At 43.5% G+C, this 24,283-nt stretch overlaps 1 protein-coding gene across 1 annotated transcript in view; it reads right to left on the bottom strand.

Annotated features, from left to right (window-relative positions):
• LOC124718927 overlaps positions 1-23,588 on the bottom strand; it is a 153,949-nt gene extending 130,361 nt beyond the window's left edge. The window contains exons 1-2 of the mRNA XM_047244581.1: positions 23,370-23,588; positions 4,724-4,802 (exon numbers count right to left, since the gene is read on the bottom strand). Of these exons, the coding sequence (XP_047100537.1) occupies positions 4,724-4,802; positions 23,370-23,470 (180 nt within the window). The 5' untranslated portion in view covers positions 23,471-23,588. The remainder of the gene's footprint in view (positions 1-4,723; positions 4,803-23,369) is intronic.
• Positions 23,589-24,283: the final 695 nt, after the last annotated feature.

Genomic DNA, 24,283 nt, shown 5'->3' on the forward strand with positions numbered 1-24,283 from the left:
AATTTTTATGTGATTTTTCTGACCAGTTTTGTCTTAAATCATAATTAACAAATTTTATCAGCAATCCTGATGTATTTTACTGTAAAGAAAAGTATATTGACTATAACGAGGGAAGAAAAGCATACTACAATGTATTTTATTTTTGTATATTTTATAAATGACATGCAGCCTCGACATTTCATTGTATCCGGAGAAGTGATTCAACAGTGATTCATAGAACTGTACAGTCATTTTAGACACTTATCGAAAACATTTTAAGCAATTTCGATCGAATAGTATACATATTTACTTAGTCCTGTTTGCTGTAATAGAGCCTGGTTGAAGGATGCATCCTGTATTTGTACGGAGGCATTGTGATGTTTTGTCCCAATCTGTGGTGCAGCACTGTGAATTGGGTTGCTGGCCAGCGTCTTAAGCCATTCATATTCGTAAAATGTATACGAATACAAAAAATTATATATCAGAGCTCTGTCTTCATCTCATTTAGGTCAATGTCAGAGCTTATTAACGGATAACACATGTACTATCCTCTGTTATGTTATAAATAAATATTCCCATCCTATCCTACTGCCCCTTACAATCATAGCACTATTTAGAAAACTGTATGACGTCGACAGATGAAAAGACTTTACGATATAAATCTTATAAGTTGTATCCTTGGTGAGCACTATCTTTGCTACGTGCATAGGCAGTATCTTTGGTAAATGTATTTTCGCGCCAACGGACTTAGCTCCACATGTTGTCAGTGCACCTGAGCTTGTATGTGTGATAGGTTATTAGAACGATGGCAACATGGACAGATCAGTACATATTTAACAACATATTACGATGTAATAAGTGTCGTTCTCTTCAGATCTTGTGGGACTCTCACAGTCAAAAGGCTGCATTTTGACGACGACATGTACTCAGACAGAATGTGAGTAATGTATATTTCTCACCAATTTTTATAATTGCGCTACTATCTTAATGAGTAGACAACATTCCATTAGCACTACTGACAGCCTTGGAAGAGCCAGTCCTGACAAAATTCTACCATCTGGTGAGCAAGATGTATGAGACAGGTGAAATTCCATCAGACTTCAAGAAGAATATAAGAATTCCAATCCCAAAGAAAGCAGGTGTTGACAATGTGAAAATTACCGAACTATCAGATTAATAAGTCAGAGCTGCAAAATACTAACGCCAATTCTTTACAGACGAATGGAAAAACTGGTAGAAGCCAACCTCGGGGAAGATCAGTTTGGATTCCGTAGAAATATTGGAACACGTGAGGCAATACTGACCCTACGACTTATCTTAGAAGAAAGATTAAGGAAAGGTAAACCTACGTTTCTAGCATTTGTAGACTTAGAGAAAGCTTTTGACAATGTTGACTGGAATACTCTCTTTCAAACTCGGCAGGGGTAAAATACAGCGAGCGAAAGGCTATTTACAATTTGTACAGAAACCAGATGGCAGTTATAAGAGTCGAGGGACATGAAAGGGAATCAGTGGTTGGGAAGGGAGTGAGACAGGGTTGTAGCCTCTCCCCGAAGCTATTCAATCTCTATATTGAGCAAGCAGTAAAGGAAACAAAAAAAGTTCAGAGTAGGTATTAAAATCCATGGAAAAGAAATAAAAACTCTGAGGTTCGCCGATGACATTGTAATTCTGTCAGAGACAGCAAAGGACTTGGAAGAGCAGTTGAACGGAATGGACAGTGTCTTGAAAGGAGGGTATAAGATGAACATCAACAAAAGCAAAACGAGGATAATAGAAAGTAGTCGAATTAAGTCGGGTGATGGTGCGGGAATTAGATTAGGAAATGGGACACTTAAAGTAGTAAAGGAGTTTTGCTATTTGGGGAGCAAAATAACTGATGATGGTCGAAGTAGAGAGGACATAAAATGTGTACTGGCAATGGCAAGGAAAGCGTTTCTGAAGAAGAGAAATTTGTTAACATCGAGTATTGATTTAAGTATCAGGAAGTCGTTTCTGAAAGTATTTTTATGGAGTGTAGCCACGTATGAAAGTGAAACATGGACGATAAATATTTCGGACAAGAAGAGAAAAGAAGCTTTAGAAATGTGGTGCTACAGAAGAATGCTGAGGATTAGATGGGTAGATCACATAACTAATGAGGAGGTATTGAACAGAATTGGGGAGAAGAGGAGTTTGTGGCACAATTTGACTAGAAGAAGGGATCGGTTGGTAGGACATGTTCTGAGGCATCAAGGGATTACCAGTTTAGTACTGGAGGGCAGCATGGAGGGTAAAAATTGTAGAGGGAGACCAAGAGATGAATACACTAAGCAGATTCAGAAGGATGTAGGCTGCAGCAGGTACTGGGAGATGAAGAGGCTTGCACAGGATAGAGTAGCATGGAGAGCTGCATCAAACCAGTCTCAGGACTAAAGAGTACAAGAACAACATCTTAATGAAATCTTTGTTTAATTATGTATATACACCCTGTGCTTCAGTTTTGTATTTTTTGTGTTCAGGTAACTTTTGCAATGTTACTTGAAAATGGCCATAAGGCCGAAATTGCAATCGTAATAATAAATATTTTATGCAGTCAAGGCGACTATGATGTCTTTTAATAAAAAAAGCATTAATAGTGTCTTTGGTTTACTTCTCTCCAATATGTTCTATTACACCACTGGTATGGTCTGGAAAAATTATCCGTGTATTGTACCACAATGGGCCCGAAACTGAACCTTGCGGGAATATCTTCATGATTTACCCCAGTCACCAAAATTTTCTGTCTTTTTCAAAGTTGTTTGAATTATTTAGCATAGCGTTTTGCCTTTTATTTGTAAGTATTATTCAAACCAGTTCAGTTTAAAGGCATTAATTCCTAAAACTTAAGTTTTTTCAAGAATGTAACACGATCTGTGCAGTCAAACTCCATGTGAAAACCAGAAAAAACACGAACTGGCGGTATTTTATTATTTAAGGCTTGTAATATCTGGTGAGCGACTGCATAACTACCATTCTCAGTCGCGCTTCAGCTCTGAAAGCCCATATCGATGATGTTTCGTTCAATGTTCCGCACGCTCACACTTGTTGATGGCTCAACATCGAAATCTGCAAGAATTTGCGGAAGGGTTGCATTTCTCTTACGTTGAACGATTCTCTTCAGTCATCGTTGGTCTGTTTCTTGGAGGATCTTTTTCCGGCCGCCGTGATGTCGCAGATTTGATGTTTTACCTGATTCCTGATATTCACGGTACACTCGTGAAATGATCGTATGGGAAGGTCCCCACTTCATCGCTACCTCAGAGATGCTGTGTCCCATCGCTCGTGCTCTGACTGTAACACCACGTTCAAACTCGCTTAAATCTTGATAACCTGCCACTGAAGCAGCAGTAACGGATCTAACAACTGCGCCAGACACTTGTTGTCTTGTATGGGCGTTGCCGGCCGCAGTGCCATAGTCCGCCTCTTTACATATCTCTGTAATAGAACACGCATGCCTGTACCAGTTACTTTGGCGCTTCAGTGTATATTATTCTTGTTACCTCACTTACGAGTAAAGGGAGAGTAATACTTTTTTTACAATGCCGACGTTAAAGCCATATGTTTTGCCTTAGTAATGTATTTATTTTCTTGTTATTTGTTTCGGTTTGATAGTTTGATCTGTGATCCATTAATGCTGACATGGCGTTCGATGGAGAAAAGCCGCCAGCCAGTTCGGCCAAGGTGGTCTCCTAAACTGCATTGACCTTGAAGCTTAAATATTTTATACCGCCAAGAGATCGTACACCTTAGTAATTGACACAAATTTCAATTTACCACTTCTAAGAAGAAGGTGTCTTATCAGAAAGATAGACAGGCAGGCGGATAAAAACTAAAAGCAATTCTTGTGTGACATATTTAGAAATTAACATTTATCGGATTTTTCCTTTACTTGTGCCGTGTAACCTTGCTTCTTGCCAGATTTCATGATTCTAACTCAACGTAAAGTGGCCTGTAAGTTTTGATGAGTGAGTCTGCGAGCATCGAAATACTTAACATACGGGGTAAAAGGGCATACCTTTTGACTGCATTGACTTAACAGCTTAAATTATTTACATCTCCAAGGGGCTGTAGATCTTAGTATGTGACAAATCTGAACTCAATATTTCTGCCATCTCGTAGAAAATGAGCTCTTAACAGTCGGACAGATCGACAGACTTGCAAGAATAGTGCTGTAAGTCAACCGTTTTTGCCGACTGAGGTAAAAAAGAAAATCTTCACGAAAATAAAAATTCTGGCTTCAGCAACGAACTACACAACACGTAAGAAGTGAAGGACTTAGATTAATGGCAAGAGATTTAATTCGTCATATGTCTTTCGGATTACAATAGTCTTCTAAATAGTCGTTGTAAACAGGCAGTGGTGAGGTCACATTGGAAGCCTTCTCATGAAGCAAATTATATGCTGTGAATATCTGTGGCTGTATAAGTTGTAGATCGATTTGCAGTAAATGTATAGTAGTTTCTATCAATTACAAGTTCGGAATAAACGACCCTAATAAGAAAACAATAAATCACTAAAGTTATTAATGTCATACCCTGGTTACTACTGTGTAGGATGTTCAGATATATAATAAAAGAAACATAAATAAACTATTAGTATGAACCTGATAGATGTAGACGGCCATTACAAAGTAATCCAGATATGTTTGTGGGGTAGAGCGATCGTGTTTCACCGACACAAATCTTCTGAAAAGAGAACAGCTATGCAGTAAGAGGTGGCTTACCTTGGTCACAGTTCGCTTGTAATACTCCGTTTTCCAACCCCAACTCCTTGATTTCACTTCGGTGACTACTTTCTTGTAGCTGCAAACCAACAACAAACTTTCAGAAAAAGAGGCATCTATGTTGCTTTCAAACATTCAAACTCTCAAATAGCTTTATTATGGCAAACTTATAATGGACAGCTTAAATTGAGTTAAAAATTCATAAAAATATTGTAAAATTAATCTTTGAAAACAAAAGAAATATCGATTTTACGGTCTGCTTTCAAGTCTACACTAGCAAGAAGTAAATGAAGGGGCAAAGATAACTATTTGTTAATCATTTACTTAGCATATCACAGTTTGGGCTCCAGAAGGGTTGCTCGAATGAGAATGTTATTTATACATTCATCCATCGGAGAGTACAAGCCTTAAATAGTAATATATCGCCAGTTGGTATTTTTATGAGCTTTCCAAGGCGTTTTATTGTGTAGATCATGCTATTTTCTCAGACAAACTCAAATTTGTTGGCAATGATGGCTTTAGACACAGCTGATTTGAATCATAATAAACAGAACGTAAAAGTTTGCGCTGCATAATTCAAACAATGTCGGAAAACTAGAAAATTTTAGTGACTAGGGGAGTCTCACAGGGTTCAATCTTGGGTCCACTCCTATTCCTTATATATGTGACTGGCCTTTCACTTAATTCAACAAGCGCAATGGGTACTTTTAGCAGATGATACTAGTGCTATAATCAATCCCATTACAGAGAAAGAAACAGAAGAGTTGGTAAATGATATTTTCCAAAGAATTATTAAATGGTTCCCTGAAAATGTACTCTCCCTAAATTTTGGAAAAACGCACTACATTCAGTTCTGTACAACGAACATCTCATACCAACAAATTATGTAACACGTGATCAGAAGTCGGTAAATGGGTCAGAATGCTCCAAACTTTTTTTAACTGTAAGATGCATATTACAGAGATGCTCAAACAATTTTCACGTAATTCTTGATCTTGGAAACAAACGTGTCAACCTCCTGACATATTTTGTATATTTCCATCCAATACCTCTTATGGAATAATTTTCTGCTGTAACTCATCACTTATTGATAGCACACAAGCGAACACTAAGAACAATATGAGATGTTCACCCATCGCCATCATGTAGATATCACTTCAAGGAGTCAGCCATTTTAACTACGCCTTCACAGTACATATATTCGCTAGTGAAATTCGTCATAAATAATCCATCACAATTTGGGACAAACAATGATGTACATGCCTACAATACTAGAGGAAAAAATGATCTTTATTACCCATTGTTACCGCAGTTAGTGGAGTTCAATGTTGTTGTTGTTGTGGTCCTCAGTCCTGAGACTGGTTTGATGCAGCTCTCCATGCTACTCTATCCTGTGCAAGCTTCTTCATCTCCCAGTACCTACTGCAACCTACATCCTTCTGAATCTGCTTAGTGTATTCATCTCTTGGTCTCCCTCTACGATTTTTACCCACCACGCTGCCCTCCAATACTAAATTTGTGATCCCTTGATGCCTCAGAACATATCCTACCAACCGGTCCTTCTTCTTGTCAAGTTGTCCCACAAACTCCTCTTCTCCCCAGTTCTATTCAATACCTCCTCATTAGTTACGTGATCTACCCACCTTATCTTCAGCATTCTTCTGTAGCACCACATTTCTAAAGCTTCTATTCTCTTCTTGTCCAAACTAATTATCGTCCACATTTCACTTCCATACATGGCTACACTCCATACAAATACTTTCAGAAACGACTTCCTGACACTTAAATCTATACTCGATGTTAACAAATTTCTCTTCTTCAGAAACGCTTTCCTTGCCATTGCCAGTACACATTTTATATCCTCTCTACTTCGACCATCATCAGTTATTTTGCTCCCCAAATAGCAAAACTCATTTACTACTTTAAGTGTCTCATTTTCTAATCTAATTCCCTCAGCATCACCCGACTTAATTTGACTACATTCCATTATCCTCGTTTTGCTTTTGTTGATGTTCATCTTATATCCTCCTTTCAAGACACTGTCCATTCCGTTCAACTGCTCTTCCAAGTCCTTTGCTGTCTCTGACAGAATTACAATGTCATCGGCGAACCTCAAAGTTTTTACTTCTTCTCCATGAATTTCAATACCTACTCCGAATTTTTCTTTTGTTTCCTTTACTGCTTGCTCAATATACAGAGGCTACAACCCTGTCTCACTCCTTTCCCAACCACTGCTTCCCTTTCATGCCCCTCGACTCTTATAACTGCCATCTGGTTTCTGTACAAATTGTAAATAGCCTGTCGCTCCCCGTATTTTACCCCTGCCACCTTCAGAATTTGAAAGAGAGTATTCCAGTTAACATTGTCAAAAGCTTTCTCTAAGTCTACAAAGGCTAGAAACGTAGGTTTACCTTTCCTTAATCTTTCTTCTAAGATAAGTCGTAAGGTTAGTATTGCCTCACGTGTTCCAACATTTCTACGGATGGAGTTCAATATGCAGTAACAAAAATGTTTGATCACCGAAGCAAGTTTTAAATCTAATTTAAAATCGTTTCTCCTGGACAAATCCTTCTATCCCACTGAAGAATTTCTGCTTAAAAGCTGGTGGTAGCCAGTAAAAAAACTTTTTGTTGCATTGTTGCATGAGTAGGACTAAAAAATAATCAAGTCTCTGTGAATCCATCATTTTATAAAGATGGTTGCTGGACCTCGGCTGCTCAGTGTAAAATGTCAAACCGAATCACATTCAGCCGTCTAAATTTCCAGCTTTCTTTTATTTCTGTAACGAGTTTCAGCTTTACATTACTCCCGCTTCAGGGCCCCTAGTGACGTGTTGGAACAATCTCTTCTCTTGTACAGTCCAAAGTAAAAAAAAAGAAAAAGAGTTGGCTGTACTCTGGCTCCTACACTGAAGAGCCAAAGGAACTGGTACACCTGCCTAATATCGTGTAATGCCCCAGCGAGCACACAGAAGTGTCACAAAACGACGTGGTATGGACTCGATCAATGTCTGAAGTAGTGCTGGAGGGAACTGATACCATGAATGCAGAGTATGAGGGGGTGGAGATATCTTCTGAACGGCACGTTGCAACGCAACCCACATATGCTCAATAGTGTTCATGTCTGGTGAGTTTTCTGGTCAGAGGAAGTATTGAAACTAAAAAGGGTATTCCTGGAGCCACTCTATAGCAATTCTGGACGTCTGGGGTGTAGCATTTTCCTGCTGCAGTTCCCCAAGTCCGTCGGAATTAACAATCGACATGAATGGATGCAGGTGATCAGACAGGATGCTTACGTACATGTCACCTGTCAAAGTCGTATCTCGAAGTATCAGGGGCCCCATATCACTCCAACTGCATACGCCCCACACCATTCCAGAGCCTCCACCAGCTTCAATAGTGCCCTGTTGACATGCAGGGTCGATGGATTCTTAAGGTTGTCTCCATAACCATACCTGTGTATCTGCTCGATACAATTTGAATCCAGACTCGTCCGACCAGGCAACATGTTACCAGCCGTCAACAATCCAATTTCGGTGTTGACGGGCCCAGGCGAGGCAAAAAGCTTTATGTCATGCAGTCATCGACGGTACACGAGCGGGCCTTCGGCTTTGAAAGCCCATATCGATGATGTTTCACTGAATGATTCACACGCTGACACCTGTTAATGGCCCAGCATTGAAATCAGCAGCAATTTGCAAAAGGGTTGCACTTATGTCGCGTTGAACGATTCTCTTCAGTCGTCGTTGGTCCCGTTCTTGCAGTTTTTACTCCGGCCGCAGCGATGTCGGGAATTTGATGTTTTACCGGATTACTAATATTCACGGAACACTCGTGAAATGGTCGGACAGGAAAATCCCCACTTCGTCGCTACCTCGGAGATGCTGTGTCCCATCTCTCGTGCGCCGACTATAGCACCACGTTCAAACTCACTTAATTCTTGATAACCTGCCATTGTAGCAGCAGTAACCAATCTAACAGTTGCGGCAGACACTTGTCTTATGTTGGCGTTACCGACCGCAGTGCCGTATTCTGTCTGTTTACATATCTCTGTACATGAATACGCCTGCCTACCCCAATTTCATTGGCGCTTCAGCGCATTTCGATTGTGCAAGATGTGAGATTCTTCCTACACATCAGTCAGGAGCCCGGAGGTAGAGTAATGTAAGGCACACGTAACATAAAACTGAGAATCTAGATGGCTGAAGATGTTCCGATTTGACATTTTAAAAATAATCATGTGTTCCTTAATGTAAATACATGTTTCACATCATGTCGATAAAATAATCGCGCAAATGATCTACGGAAATATAACTATCTAACCATTATATGATCGTCATGAATGTTCAATGTATTAAATGTGACTGTAATATCCTTAGGCTCTGAGCCGCGCTCTCTCCCAACTATGCGTTTTCGTGAACTTCGCTGTCTATCTGTGTTCGGTTTCCCGACCTTGTCGCGGTTACATTGTGCTTCTTCTTCCTTCTACGTGTGGCAGCAGTGATATGTATGGATATTTGCGCCGTGTACCATCTTTAGTTTGGTGCATATAGTCTCTGGCAAGGAGGTCTGGAGTCAGTCGGTTGTTGCGGACGATGGAAGTTATCTCCGCCAGGTGCAGTCGGCTGGGACTGCTGGCAGTGTGTGTGGAGCTGTCCGATCGCTACGAGCTTCATGATCCGCCGACTCAGGACGTCAAAGTTGAGTAGTGGTTTCAACTACCCAAGCCAAGTCCATTCATGTTGTGGTGGTTCGCTTCGGTGAGATACACCGAGTGGTTCTACTGCTGAGATTTAGCCACCATATGGTCCAATTACACTACTGGCCATTAAAATTGCTACACCACGAAGATGACGTGCTAAAGACGCGAAATTTAACCGACAGGAAGAAAATGCTCTAATATGCAAATGATTAGCTTTTCAGAGCATTCACACAACGTTGGCGCCGGTGGCGACACCTACAACGTGCTGACATGAGGAAAGTTTCCAACCGATTTCTCATACACAAACAGCAGTTGACCGGCGTTGCCTGGTCAAACGTTATTGTGATGCTTCGTGTAAGGAAGAGAAATGAGTACCATCACGTTTCCGACTTTGATAAAGGTCGGATTGTAGCCTATCGCGATTGCGGTTTATCCTATCGCGATATTGCTGCTCTCGTTGGTCCAGATCCAATGACTGTTAACAGAATATGGAATCGGTGGGTTCAGGAGGGTAATACGAGACGCCGTGCTGGATCCCAACGGCCTCTTATCACTAGCAGTCGAGACGACAGACATCTTATCCGCACGGCTGTAACGGATCGTGCAGCCACGTCTCGATCCGCGAGTCAACAGATGGGGACGTTTGTAAGACAACAACCATCTGCACGAACAGTTCGACGACGTTTGCAGCAGCAGGGACTATCAGCTCGGAGACCAAGGCTGCGGTTACCCATGACGCTGCATCACAGACAGGAGCGCCTGAGATGGTGTACTCAACGACGAACTTGGGTGCACGAATGACAAAACGTCATTTTTTCGTATGAATCCAGGTTCTGTTTACAGCATCATGATGGTCGCATCCATGTTTGGCGACATCGCGGTGAACGCACATTGGAAGCGTGTATTCGTCATCGCCATACTGGCGTATCACTCGGCTTGATGGTATGGGGTGCCATTGGTTACACGTCTCGGTCACCTCTTGTTCGCATTGACGGCACTTTGAACAGTGGACGTTACATTTCAGATGTGTTACGACCCGTGGCTCTACCCTTCATTCGACCCCTGCGAAACCCTTGAGAGCGGATGATCTGGACGTGTGTCCATCAGAAACAGTAAATTTGTAAGAATGGCTGTCATGAACTGCTATATATATTGTGACTTTTGAACACTGTTATGGTAAATAAATTGTTTGTTCTCTATCAAAATCTCTCATTTGCTAACTATGCCTATCAGTAGTTAGTGCCTTCAGTAGTTTGAATCTTTTATTTAGCTGGCAGTAGTGGCGCTCGCTGTATTGCAGTAGTTCGAGTAACGAAGATTTTTGTGAGGTAAGTGATTTGTGAAAGGTATAGGTTAATGTTAGTCAGGGCCATTCTTTTGTAGGGATTATTGAAAGTCAGATTGCGTTGCGCTAAAAAAATATTGTGTGTCACTTTAAGCACAGTCATGTGTAATTTTTCTAAGGGGACGTTTCACCCTACATTTCAGCAGGATAATGCACGACCGCATGTTGCAGGTCCTGTACGGGCCTTTCTGGAAACAGAAAATGTTCGACTGCTGCCCTGGCCAGCACATTCTCCAGATCTCTCACCAACTGAAAACGTCTGGTCAATGGTGGCCGAGCAACTGGCACGTCACAACATGGCAGTCACTACTCTTGACGAACTGTGGTATCGTGTTGAAGCTGCATGGGCAGCTGTACCTGTACACGCCATCCAAGCTCTGGTTGACTCAATGCCCAGGCGTATCAGGGCCGTTATTAGGGCCAGAGGTGGTTGTTGTGGGTACTGATTTCTCAGGATCTATGCACCCAAATTGCGTGAAAATGTAATCACATGTCAGTTCTAGTATAATATACTTGTCCATCTGCATATCTTCTTGGTGAAGCAATTTTAATGGCCAGTAGTGTAACTATTTTGGTCGAGTGCACCAGTGGAATTTTCTGTCTTGCGGCCGTTAGTGTTCTGGTTACCTGCCACGGGCACTGACGTAAACTCAGGCAGTGTTCTTTTGAGCGAAGTTAACTATATTACCGTGTTTCAAATTCAAGTGTACCAGCGGACTTTTCTGCCTAGTGGTCGTTAGTGTTCCAGTTAACTGCCCTGGCCACTAACTTAATTTCAGGCAACGTCCTTTCCTCACCTGTTGTCGCTGTCCAACATGGTGTGTAGTTTCGACAGCTAATACATACTCCACTGTGGATTTTCACGTTTGTAACATTGCCGATTTGAGTTCTCATGTACTGATTGACGGGAAGCAACTTCTTGTGTCGGTCGGTCCGTGGCTGTCCCCTGGTTGTGTTCCGATGGATCAAGTATAGCTGGCCTCACCACCTGTCTCACCTAAGTGAACGAGGGCAGACCGACCTCTCTGGAGGTTTTCTGGGTGCCACTGGTGTTTAATTATCTGTATTCAACTACTTAAAATTTAAGGCTTATGCTTATTTGTTTTGCTTTCTTAAAAGTTTTGCAAAATTAATTTTTAAATTTATCTGTCAAGCTTAAACACTGCGGCTTTCTGCCTTTAAAGGTCATGGTAATATATTTTAAAAAATTTGAAGTTTAATTGTGTCCCTCAGCCATTTTCTTTGCATCTTGCATATATTGCTTTTTTGGGATTTTTGGGGTATGCTATCGTAATTCAATTTTGATTTTTTAAAGATTTCTTGTTGGCCTTCTGCCTTTAAAGATCTATGGTAATATATTCTAAAATTTTGGAATTTCATTGTGGTCCTCAGCCATTTGCATTGCACCTTGCGTGTGCTGTTTTTTGAATTATTTTATTGCTATCTTAATTGGATTTTTATCTTGTTAACATTTCTTGTTGGAGACCTTCAGCCGTGAAAGAGATGCATTCGGTAAGGATTCGGCTATGTGCCGCTTTGGTTGTAAAGGTTATTAAATTACAATAAATGACAATTAGGAGCAGAAATTGACCGCAACCCTTGGCGCTTTCTATAATCCTACTACCTTTCCTGCCCAGCGGATTTAGCGGGCCTCTCAGGGTCAATAATTATATATTAACATTTTGGAATGAAATGTAAGTAAGACGATACAGTTCCGCACTGTCGCCTGATAAACAAAGTAAGAGCCTACGGAATATCAGACTAGCTGTGTGGCTGGACTGAAGAGTTTTTAGCAAACAGAACACAGCATGTTGTTATCAATGGAGAGACGTCTACAGACGTTAAAGTAACCTCTGGCGTGCCACAGGGGAGTGTTATGGGACCATTGCTTTTCACAATATATATAAATGACCTAGTAAATAGTGTCGGAAGTTCCATGCGGCTTTTCGCGGATGATGCTGTAGTATACAGAGAAGTTGCAGCATTAGAAGTAGCGAAATGCAGGAAGATCTGCAGCGGATAGGCACTTGGTGCAGGGAGTGGCAACTGTCCCTTAACATAGACAAATGTAATGTATTGCGAATACATAGAAAGAAGGATCCTTTATTGTATGATTATATGATAGCGGAACAAACACTGGTAGCAGTTAGTTCTGTAAAATATCTGGGAGTATGCGTGCGGAACGATTTGAAGTGGAATGATCATATAAAATTAATTGTTGGTAAGGCGGGTACCAGGTTGAGATTCATTGGGAGAGTGCTTAGAAAATGTAGTCCATCAACAAAGGAGGTGGCTTACAAAACACTCGTTCGACCTAAACTTGAGTATTGGTCATCAGTGTGGGATCCGTACCAGATCGGTTTGACGTAGGAGATAGAGAAGATCCAAAGAAGAGCGGCGCGTTTCGTCACAGGGTTATTTGGTAACCGTGATAGCGTTACGGAGATGTTTAATAAACTCAAGTGGCAGACTCTGCAAGAGAGGCGCTCTGCATCGCGGTGTAGATTGCTCGCCAGGTTTCGAGAGGGTGCGTTTCTGGATGAGTTATCGAATATATTGCTTCCCCCTACTTATACCTCCCGAGGAGATCACGAATGTAAAATTAGAGAGATCAGAGCGCGCACGGAGGCTTTCAGACAGTCGTTCTTCCCGCGAACCATACGCTACTTGAACAGGAAAGGGAGGTAATGACAGTGGCACGTAAAGTGCCCTCCGCCACACACCGTTGGGTGGCTTGCGGAGTATAAATGTAGATGTAGATGTAGACACTCCATTACGCGTTTTATATCCGGTTGTTTGGATGACGGAGGGCGCAGCGTTTGGTGAGCTGGCGTAGCAAAAGGCAGGAGTTGAGAGCATGTGTTCACTGAGTGTAGACGTGGGTCCGTGTCATGTGTGAGGGGGTCTAACTAATAGTGCACGCACGATGTGTACGGAAGTGAGGTTTGATGTGTGTATGATATTAACACCAAGTGATCAAACGTATCCGGACACCTGGCTGAAAATGACAAGTTCGTGGCGCCCTCCATCGGTAATGCTGGAATTCGATACGGTGTTGGCCCACCCATAGCCATGATGACAGCTTCCGCTCTCGAAGGCATACGTTCAATCAGGTGCTGGAAGGTTTCTTGGGGAATGGCAGCCATTCTTCACGGAGTGATGCACTGAGGAGAGGTATCGATGTCGGTCGGTGAGGCCTGGCACGAAGTCGGCGTTCCAAAACATCCCAAAGGCGTTCTATAGGATTCAGGTCAGGACTCTGTGCAAGCCAGTCCATTACAGGGATGTTACTGTCGTGTAACCACTCCTCCACAGGCCGTGCATTATGAACAGGTGCTCGGTCGTATCAAATTCTTGTCGGGTTTTCAGCTGGATCAAACTGTCATCTGAACACAATATTTCAGCTGTCCATCTGGCCGCCATCATCAGGTGAGAAAAGCTAAGCTGGTCTCGCTCTTTCTGACTTCCAATGCATATAAAGGTGAAGTCATTTGCGAGTGGAATCAGTTATAGGCGAGAGCAGTGAAGTTTTTCTCACCTGACGTTGGCGGCCAGGTGGACCGCTGAAATATTGTGCTCAGATGACAGTTTGATGCAGCTGGAAACCCGACAAGAATTTGGTATGTAATACGCCAGGAAAGCCTACATAGTCACAGGTGCTCGGTCGTGTTGAAAGATGCAGTCGCCATCCCCGAATTGCTCTTCAACAGTGGGAAGCAAGAAGATGCTTAAAACATCAATGTAGGCACGCGCTGTGATAGTACCACGAAAAACAACAAGGGGTGCAAGGCCCCCACCATGAATAACACGACCACACCGTAACACAACCGCCTGCGAATTTTACTGTTGGCGCTACACCCGATGGCAGATGACGTTCACCGGGCATTCGCCATACCCACACCCCGTCATCGGATCGCCACATTGTGTACCGTGTGCACTCCACACAGTTTTTTCCACTGTTCAATCGCCCGATGTTTACGCTCCTTACACCAAGCGAGGCGTCGTTTGGCATTTACCGGCGTGATCTGTGGCTTATGAGCAGCCGCTCGACCGTGAAATCCAAGTTTTGTCACCTCCCACCTAACTGTCATAGTACTTGCAGTGGTTCCTGATGCAGTTTGGAATTCCTGTGAGATGGTCTGGATAGATGTCTGCCTATTACACATTACGACCCTCTTCCACTGTCGGCGGTCTCTGTCAGTCAACAGTCGGCCTGTACGCTTTTGTGCTGTACGTGTCCCTTCACGTTTCCACCTCACTATCACATCGGAAACAGTGGACCTAAGGATGTTTAAGGCGTGAAATTCTCGCGTAATATTTATGACACAAGTGACACCCAATCACCTGATCACGTTCGAAGTCCGTGAATTACGTGGAGCGCCCTATTCTGCTCTCTCACGACGTCTAAATGACTACTGAGGTCACTGATATGGAGTAACTGGCAGTAGGTGGCAACACAATTCACCTAATATGTAAAACGTATGTTTTTCGGGGTTTCCGGATAGGCTTGATCACACAGTGTACGCCGACAGAGAACGCGTAAGAGGCTTGCCTGACTCATGCCACTTCCGCGTGCGATTGCGCGGGAGCTAACCTGCACACCAGCTGCAACAGCAGCAAGACCATTAATTTCTGCCTCTTGTGTCGTCACTTGTTTCTTTCCATTACGTCGTATAGGTGTTATACTACCACTTTCGCGTAACTGGTTGAAGAAGTTTATAGATAACTGCCGAGGTGGTTAGCGTCTTCTGAGATATCTTACCACACTTTTTTTTTTTTTTTTTTAGTCTCATTTTGTTCGGTTTCGTTCGTCGCATCTGCTCGGGGCGGACGTCGTAAGACATCCGTTTGAGTTCGTTGTTGATCCGTTAACTCAGTGCCGTGCCGGCTACCACACTCACCGTACGTAAACGAACTGTATTCTTTCTGCACTACTGGTACACCATGAACATTACAGCTGAACAAACGTACATGTAAATAACAAGTCTGTTTGAATGGCCATTTACAAAACAAGTTGTACACGTAAATGTTCCGAAAAACTTCTACTTCTGCCGACGTTCGGATGTATGAAATTTTGAGCAAGTGAACATGTAGACATTGATACAAAATTGCATTAGAATACGCTCCTGTTTTTATACACCTATTTTCAATACAAATGGTTCAAATGTCTCCGAGTACTATGGGACTTAACATCTATGGTCATCAGTCCCCTAGAACTTAGAACTACTTAAACCTAACTAACCCAAGGACAGCACACAGCATCCAGTCATCACGAGGCAGAGAAATTTTCAATACATATAATATACAGGGTGAGTCACCTAACATTAACGTTGGATATATTTCGTAAACCAAATCAAATACTGACGAATCGATTCCACAGACCGAACGTGAGGAGAGGGGCTAGTGTAATTGGTTAATACAAACCATACAAAAATGCACGGAAGTATGTTTTTTAACACAAACCTACGTTTTTTTTAAATGGAACCCCGTTAGTTTTGTTAGCACATCTGAACATATAAACAAATACGTAATCAGTGCCGTTTGTTGCATTGTAAAATCTTAATTACATCCGGAGATATTGTAACCTAAAGTTGACGCTTGAGTACCACTCCTCCACTGTTCGATTGTGTATATCGGAGAGCACCGAATTACGTAGGGATCCAAAGGGAACGGTGATGGACCTTAGGTACAGAAGAGACTGGAACAGCACATTACGTCCACATGCTAACACCTTTTGATTGGTCTTTTTCACTGACGCACATGTACATTACCATGAGGGGAGAGGTACACGTACACACGTGGTTTCCGTTTTCAATTACGGAGTGGGATAGAGTGTGTCCCGACATGTCAGGCCAATAGATGTTCAATGTGGTGGCCATCATTTGCTGCACACAATTGCAGTCTCTGGCGTAATGAATGTCGTACACGCCACAGTACATCTGGTGTAATGTCGCCGCAGGCTGCCACAGTACGTTGTTTCATATCCTCTGGGGTTGTAGGCACATCACGGTACACATTCTCCTTTAACGTACCCCACAGAAAGAAGTCCAGAGGTGTAAGATCAGGAGAACGGGCTGGCCAATTTGTGCGTCCTCCACGTCCTACGAAACGCCCGTCGAACGTGTACCTCACCCGTCATGGTAATGTACATTTGCGTCAGTGAAAAATACCAATAAAAAGATGTTAGCATGTGGACGTAATGTGCTGTTCCAGTCGCTTCTGTACCTAAGGTCCATCACCGTTCCCTTTGGATCCCTCGGTGCTCTCCGATACACACGATCGAACAGCGGAGGAGTGGTACTCAAGCGTCAAATTTAGGTTGCAATATCTCCGGATGTAATTAACATTTTACAATGCAACAACCGGCACTGATTACGTATTTGTTTACATGTTCAGATGTGCTAACAAAACTAACGGGGTTCCATTTAAAAAAACGTAGGTTTGTGTTAAAAAACATACTTCCGTGCATTTTTTATGATTTGTATTAACCGATTACACTAGCCCCTCTCCTTACGTTCGGTCTGTGGAATCGGTTCGTCAGTATTTGATGTGGTTTACGAAATATATCCAGCGGTAACGTTAGGTGACTCACCCTGTATAAACAGACATATAGCCGGCCGAAGTGGCCGTGCGGTTAAAGGCGCTGCAGTCTGGAACCGCAAGACCGCTACGGTCGCAGGTTCGAATCCTGCCTCGGGCGTGGATGTTTGTGATGTCCTTAGGTTAGTTAGGTTTAACTAGTTCTAAGTTCTAGGGGACTAATGACCTCAGCAGTTGAGTCCCATAGTGCTCAGAGCCATTTTTTGAACAGACATATAATAGATAAAGGGGAAATGTTATTACAAAAACTTGGAAAAGTTCTTGACCGTTTTACTTCAAATTTTTAAAAACTACTCTGATGAATAGTAGGGCGGATATACACACGGGATGATTTCTTTCACCGTGTACAAACTCTAGGGATTGATCGATGAGAGGATACGGAACAAAAAATGTCTAATGAACTTATGCCCGGACATGCATGGTTTCCATGCTAGAGACCATTTATGCAATCATACGCTGTTACAGAGACTGCGGTCCAATACGTGCTGTACCATGCAGCCACAGCTGCAATAGGCATGGTTTCCTCGTGGAGGGTTGTACTGTTCCTTATACTTCATGTTCTAGCACCTTCTCCTGCCATGGTAGTTGGTAATATTGTGTCCGATGGTGTGGATGTGTTGCACACAGAGGCTGCGTATTCGAATCGAGAGCTTGCCGACGTAGAGTTTAAGTATGGAAAGGCAAATGGCAACGGGCGGCGGGCAGCAAGGTTGTGTCAGGAGATCTATTCCCTGCGACAACAGCCACAGCGTTCAATTTTGCAACAGTGTTTCGCCGTTTGTCTGAGACAGAGTCGTTTTAGGAAGCAGGGAATCATGACGTATGTACACCAAGTCTTGGAGGGAAATGTGATTAACACTGTGGAAGGTGACCGCCGTGTCAGTACCAGACAGTACAGGGTGAGACAGACGGCCGTGTGGAACAATCTCCGTGACAATTGTTACTCCTTTATCCCTTACATCGTGTGCACGGCTTACTAGCGACAGACTTTCCACACCGAGAGCAATTTTGGCCACAGTTTCTTCACCAGGCAACAACGGTTCCGGGATTTGTGTCATCCATCCTATTCACAGATGAGGTCGCCTTTACGAGGAGTGGTATCTTCACGTTTCATAACAGTCATCTTTGAGACAGAATGCAGAAACTCCACGGTATGGTGACAGCGAATCATCAGCATCGGTATAGTCGGAATGTGTGGGCCGGAATAGTTGGCGGCCGTTTATTTTGGGACCAGTCTTCCTTCCACGTCGCCGGAACTATCGGGGTTTCTTCCGGGTGGCTTTGCCTCCCCTGCTGAAAGAAATGCACTGATGATGCGGTGGGTATGTGGCTGCTGCGTGATGGTGCTCCAGCCCACTTTGCCGTTAACGTCCGGACGCATCTCAGTTGTATCTTTCCTGATCGAGGGATCGGACCAGGGGGTCCAGTTGCATGGTCTGCTCGTTAACCGGGTCTCAACCCGTGCGATTTCTGGTTATGGGGCCATCTCAAAAAGTATCGTGTACGTAGAGCCCATTCCAGGTGTGGAGGCAGGGGAGCAGCGATTTCATGCTGCCATTGACGCTGTTCGGATGAAGCCAGGCCGATGTGAACGTGAGAGACAGAACATGCTACAGCACATACACACATGTGTTGAGGCACATGGAAATCATTTTCAGCACATACTGTAACTATGCCAGAATGGTGCAGCGCATACTAGTCCACAATAAATATATATATATCATTAGATTGTGAATTGGCAATAAAAATAAACAAGTTTCAGTGTCAGAGAGAGAGAGAGAGAGAGAGAGAGAGGGGGGGAGGGGAGGGTGGAAAAACGGACATAGAAAACGGAAAGGAAGAGACGGAGAGCGTGGAGAAGGTCATGTACAGAGAGAGGAGGAAGGAGGGGATGGACAAAGAGAGCGGCAGGAGTAGATGGACAGAGACAGGGAGATAAGGAGTTTAGGGCGTGTATACAATTCGCATTCATATTACAAACGTGTGCTTTATGTTCCTTATTTTCCATTTAATCGGGACGAGCGACAGCAACGCGTTGCAGGAAACAGCTAGCAACACATAAAATCTCAAAAGCGGTACAATTTGGTGGCTCTCCCCTACTTCTACATCTGCCTCTGGCTCTTCAAATGGTTCAAGTGGCTCTGAGTACTATGGGACTTAACATCTGAGGTCATCAGTCCCCTAGACATAGAAACTACTTAAACCTAACTAACCTAAGGACATCACACACATCCATGCCCGAGGCAGGATTAGAACCTGCGACCGTAACAGCAGCGAGGTTCCGGACTGAAGCACCCAGAACCCCTCGGTCACAGAGGCCGGCCTTCTGACTCTCCATTCAACGTAACATACTGCATCCTCCCTAGCAATAAATCGTCACTCCAGGCACAAATTTAGCCAGTTACGCCATACGTTGTTGTTGTTATTGTTGTGGTCTTCAGTCCTGAGACTGGTCTGATGCAGCTCTCCATGCTACCCCATCCTGTGCAAGTTTCTTCATCTTCCAGTACCTACTGCAACCTACATCCTTCTGAATCTGCTTAGTGTATTCATCTCTTGGTCTCCCTCTACGATTTTTACCCTCCACGCTGCCCTCCAATACTAAATTGGTGATCCCCTGATGCCTCAGAACATGTCCTACCAACCGATCCCTTCTTCTAGTCAAGTTGTGCCACAAACTCCTCTTTTCCCCAATTCTGTTCAATACCTCCTCATTAGTTATGTGATCTGCCCACCTAATCTTCAGCATTCTTCTGTAGCACCACATTTTGAAAGCTTCTATTCTCTTCATGTGCGTACTATTTATCGTCCATGTTTCACTTCATAAAAATACTTTCAGAAACGACTTCCTGACACTTAAATCTGTCCTCGATGTTAACAAATTTCTCTTCTTCAGAAACGCTTTCCTTGCCATTGCCAGTCTACATTTTATATCCTCTCTACTTCGACCATCATCAGTTGTTTTGCTCCCCAAATAGCAAAACTCCATTACTACTTTAAGTGTCTCATTTCCTATTCTAATTCCCTGAGCATCACCCAATTTACGAGGGTCGGTCAAAAAGTAATGCCTCCCATTTTTTTTCTACTTAAAGAAATTAAGTTAAGTGAAAAATTTGAATTTGGCGCCATTCCTCAAACCTTCTTCTGCAATCCACTGCAGTAGTAACTTTCTGTGTCAACAGGTGGCAGCACAGCAGAAGTTTGTAAGATGGCCGACATCGATGTTCGTTTGAGACAGCGTTGTGTGATTGAATTCTTGAATGCAGAAGGTGAAACGCCCATACGCATTCATGAAAGACTGAAGAAGGTGTATGGTGTTGTGACAGTGGATGTCAGCACTGTTAGACGATGGGTTCGTCGTTGTAAGGAAGCTGAAGGGCAAACACCGTTGACTGACGAAAAGCGGAGCGGCAGGCCGGTGAGTGCAGTGACTCCACACAACATTCAGCAAGTTGATGACATCATTCGTGGTGACCGTCGGGTGACTGCAGATGAAGTGTGTCGCATTATTTCTCTTAGTAAAGGCAGTGTGATCACGATTATTAAACAATTGGGGTACTCAAAAGTTTGTGCACGGTGGGTTCCAAGAATGTTAACCGATCAGAATAAAGAGGCAAGGAAAACAATAGCCTCCCAACACTTGCAGCGCTTCCGTTTGGAGGGAGATGAGTTTCTGAAAAAAATTGTGACCGGGGACGAAACATGGGTGCATTTTTTTGAACCCGAATCAAAGAGGCAGTCAATGGAGTGGCGTCACACAAGCTCGCCGAGGAAGAAAAAATTCAAAACTGTGCGATCGGCAGGGAAAGTTATGGCAACAGTTTTCTGGGATACAGAGGGTGTGATTCTGGTTGATTTTTTGGAGCAGGGATGCACAATAAATTCTGTTCAATACGTCACAACCCTCAACAAACTTAAAGCACGTCTTCAGCGAGTTCGCCCAACAAAATCAATGGCAGATGTTCTTCTTTTGCATGACAATGCAAGACCACACACCAGTCGTCACACCTCTGATGAGATTGTCAAAATTGGATGGGAAGTTTTGCCTCATCCCCCACACAGCCCTGACCTGGCACCATCAGACTTCCATCTGTTCGGGCCACTAAAAGAAGCTCATCGTGGGATTCATTTTGAAGATGAGGAGGCCGTCAAAACATCCGTGCGTCAATGGCTTAGGAAGCAGAGCTGTGATTTTTACCGTGCTGGGATACATGCCCTTGTTCAAAGATGGACCATAACTGTAGAGATGGGCGGAGATTACATTGAAAAATGACAAAATGATCCTCAATGTTGTGGTTTTCAACCTATGTAATTGCATTTAAATTTCCTGACAATTAAACGTAGAAAAAAAATAGGAGGCATTACTTTTTGACTGACCCTCGTAATTCGACTATATTCCATGATCCTCGTTTTGCTACTACATACGATCGTACTACAATAATAACCGTTGTTGCAGTTGTGAGTGAAATGCTTTTCGGTAGTTCAGAAATACTACAACCACGTCAATGCGTCGGCTCTCAGGATCCCATACGAGTTGGCGCGATTTGGATTTCGCACATTTGATGTTATCGGAATCCGTCCTGTTTCGCACGTACGGCGACGTTCCGTTCTTGATGCGTGGGTGTAGGACGTCCGAACTGCGCGAGGTGGTGCAGGGGTTAGCACACTAGACTCGCATTGTGGAGGAATCCAGCGATCCTGATTTGGGTTCTCCGTGATTTCCCTAAATCGCTTCAGGCAAATGCCTGGATGGTTCCTTTGGAACGGGACGACCGACTTCCTTTGCCATCCTTTCCTAATCCGATGGGACCGATTACCTCGATGTTTGGTCTCCCTTCCCCGTATCAACTTGTTGTTGTTGTGGTCCTCAGTCCTGAGACTGGTTTGATGCAGCTCTCCATGCTACTCTATCCTGTGCAAGCTGCTTCATCTCCCAGTACCTACTGCAACCTACATCTTTCTGAATCTGTTAAGTGCATTCATCTCTTGGTCTCCCTCTACGATTTTTACCCTCCACGCTGCCCTCCAATACTAAATTGGTGATCCCTCGATGTCTCAGAACATGTCCTACCAACCGGTCCCTTCTTCTAGTCAAGTTGTGCCACAATCTCCTCTTCTCCCCAATTCTATTCAATGCCTCCTCATTAGTTATGTGATCTACCCATCTAATCTTCAGCATTCTTATGTAGCACCACATTTCGAAAGCTTCTATTCTCTTTTTGTCTAGACTATTTATCATCCCCCGGGTTCCCGGGTTCGATTCCCGGCGGGGTCAGGGATTTTCTCTGCCTCGTGATGACTCGGTGTTGTGTGCTGTCCTTAGGTTAGTTAGGTTTAAGTAGTTCTAGGTTCTAGGGGACTGATGACCATAGATGTTAAGTGCCATAGTGCTCAGAGCCATTTGAACCATTTATCATCCACGTTTCACTTCCATATATGACTACACTCCACACAAATACTTTCAGAAGCGACTTCCTGACATTTAAATCTATACTCGATGTTAACAAATTTTTCTTCTTCAGAAACGCTTTCCTTGCCATTGCCAGTCTACATTTTATATCCTCTCTACTTCGACCATCATCAGTTATTTTGCTCCCCAAATAGCAAAACTGATCTACTACTGTAAATGTCTCATTTCCTAATCTAATTCGCTCAGCATCACCCGACTTAATTCGACTACATTCCATTATCCTCGTTTTGGTTTTGTTGATGTTCATCTTATACCCTCCTTTCAAGACACTGTCCATTCCGTTCAACTGCTCTTCCAAGTCCTTTGCTGTCTCTGACAGAATTACAATGTCATCGGCGAACCTCAAAGCTTTTATTTCGTCTCCATGGATTTTAATTCCAACTCCGAATTTTTCTTTTGTTTCCTTTACTGCTTGCTCAATATACAGATTGAATAACATCGGGGATAAGTTATAACCCTGTCTCACTCCATTCTCAACCACTGCTTCCCTTTCATACCTCGTATCAACTAGGAGCTTTGAATTGACTTACTTGGCTGTGGTGTAGCATATGTTTTGACCTCGCTGTGGAGTACAAGACATGGTGCTGACTGCCATGAAGACGGTGACGTAGACGAGCAGCGACGGCGCCATGCCTCCCCAGAGTCCTCCTTCCTCAACTCTGGCAGCCTAACAGTCCGTGTCGCACTCCGCCGTGTAGAAACATAGCCGTGCGGCGTTGACGGTTCGCATTCCACTGGGCGGAGACGGCTGTCCGCGCCTCGAAGAGGAACAACTGACGCAATGAAAGTTCCGGGTTGTGTGCAGCGGCCGCAGATAGCTCTATCAGGAAGCCAGACTCGTATCCTGTCCACACACGTTTCCTCATCCATGCAGCTGGTGCGACGCAAAACACCCTCAGCTCTGAAAGGATTGGTTTTTTTTTTCTTCTTTGAGTCATCGGATGCGGCCCTCCACGAATTCATCTCCTCTTCCAAACTCCTCATCTCTCATTAGCACTTGCAACCTGCGTCCTCAATTATTTACTGTCTTCCTTTCCAATTTTTACCCTCTACAACTACCACTAGTACCATGGAAGTCATTCCCTGATGTCTTAATGTTTTAACAGATGTGCTATCAAAAATGGTTCAAATGGCTCTGAGCACCATAGGACTCAACATTTGTGGCCATCAGTCCCCTAGAACTTAGAACTACTTAAACCTAACTAACCTAAGGACATCACACACACATCCATGCCCGAGGCAGGATTCGAACCTGCGACCATAGCGGTCACGCGGTTCCAGACTGAAGCGCCTAGAACCGCACGGCCTCACGGGCCCGCAGATGTGTAAGTAGGCTGTTTAGGTTTTTATGTTGGTAACCCCATGTAGTGCTCTGTATGAAAATCACTGGCTGTGCTGTGTGCAGTCTGTGGCTGCTGGACATTGTTGAAATAGTCGCTATTGT

The sequence above is a fragment of the Schistocerca piceifrons genome, chromosome 10, assembly GCF_021461385.2.
Source record: "Schistocerca piceifrons isolate TAMUIC-IGC-003096 chromosome 10, iqSchPice1.1, whole genome shotgun sequence".
Taxonomy (NCBI): domain Eukaryota; kingdom Metazoa; phylum Arthropoda; class Insecta; order Orthoptera; family Acrididae; genus Schistocerca; species Schistocerca piceifrons.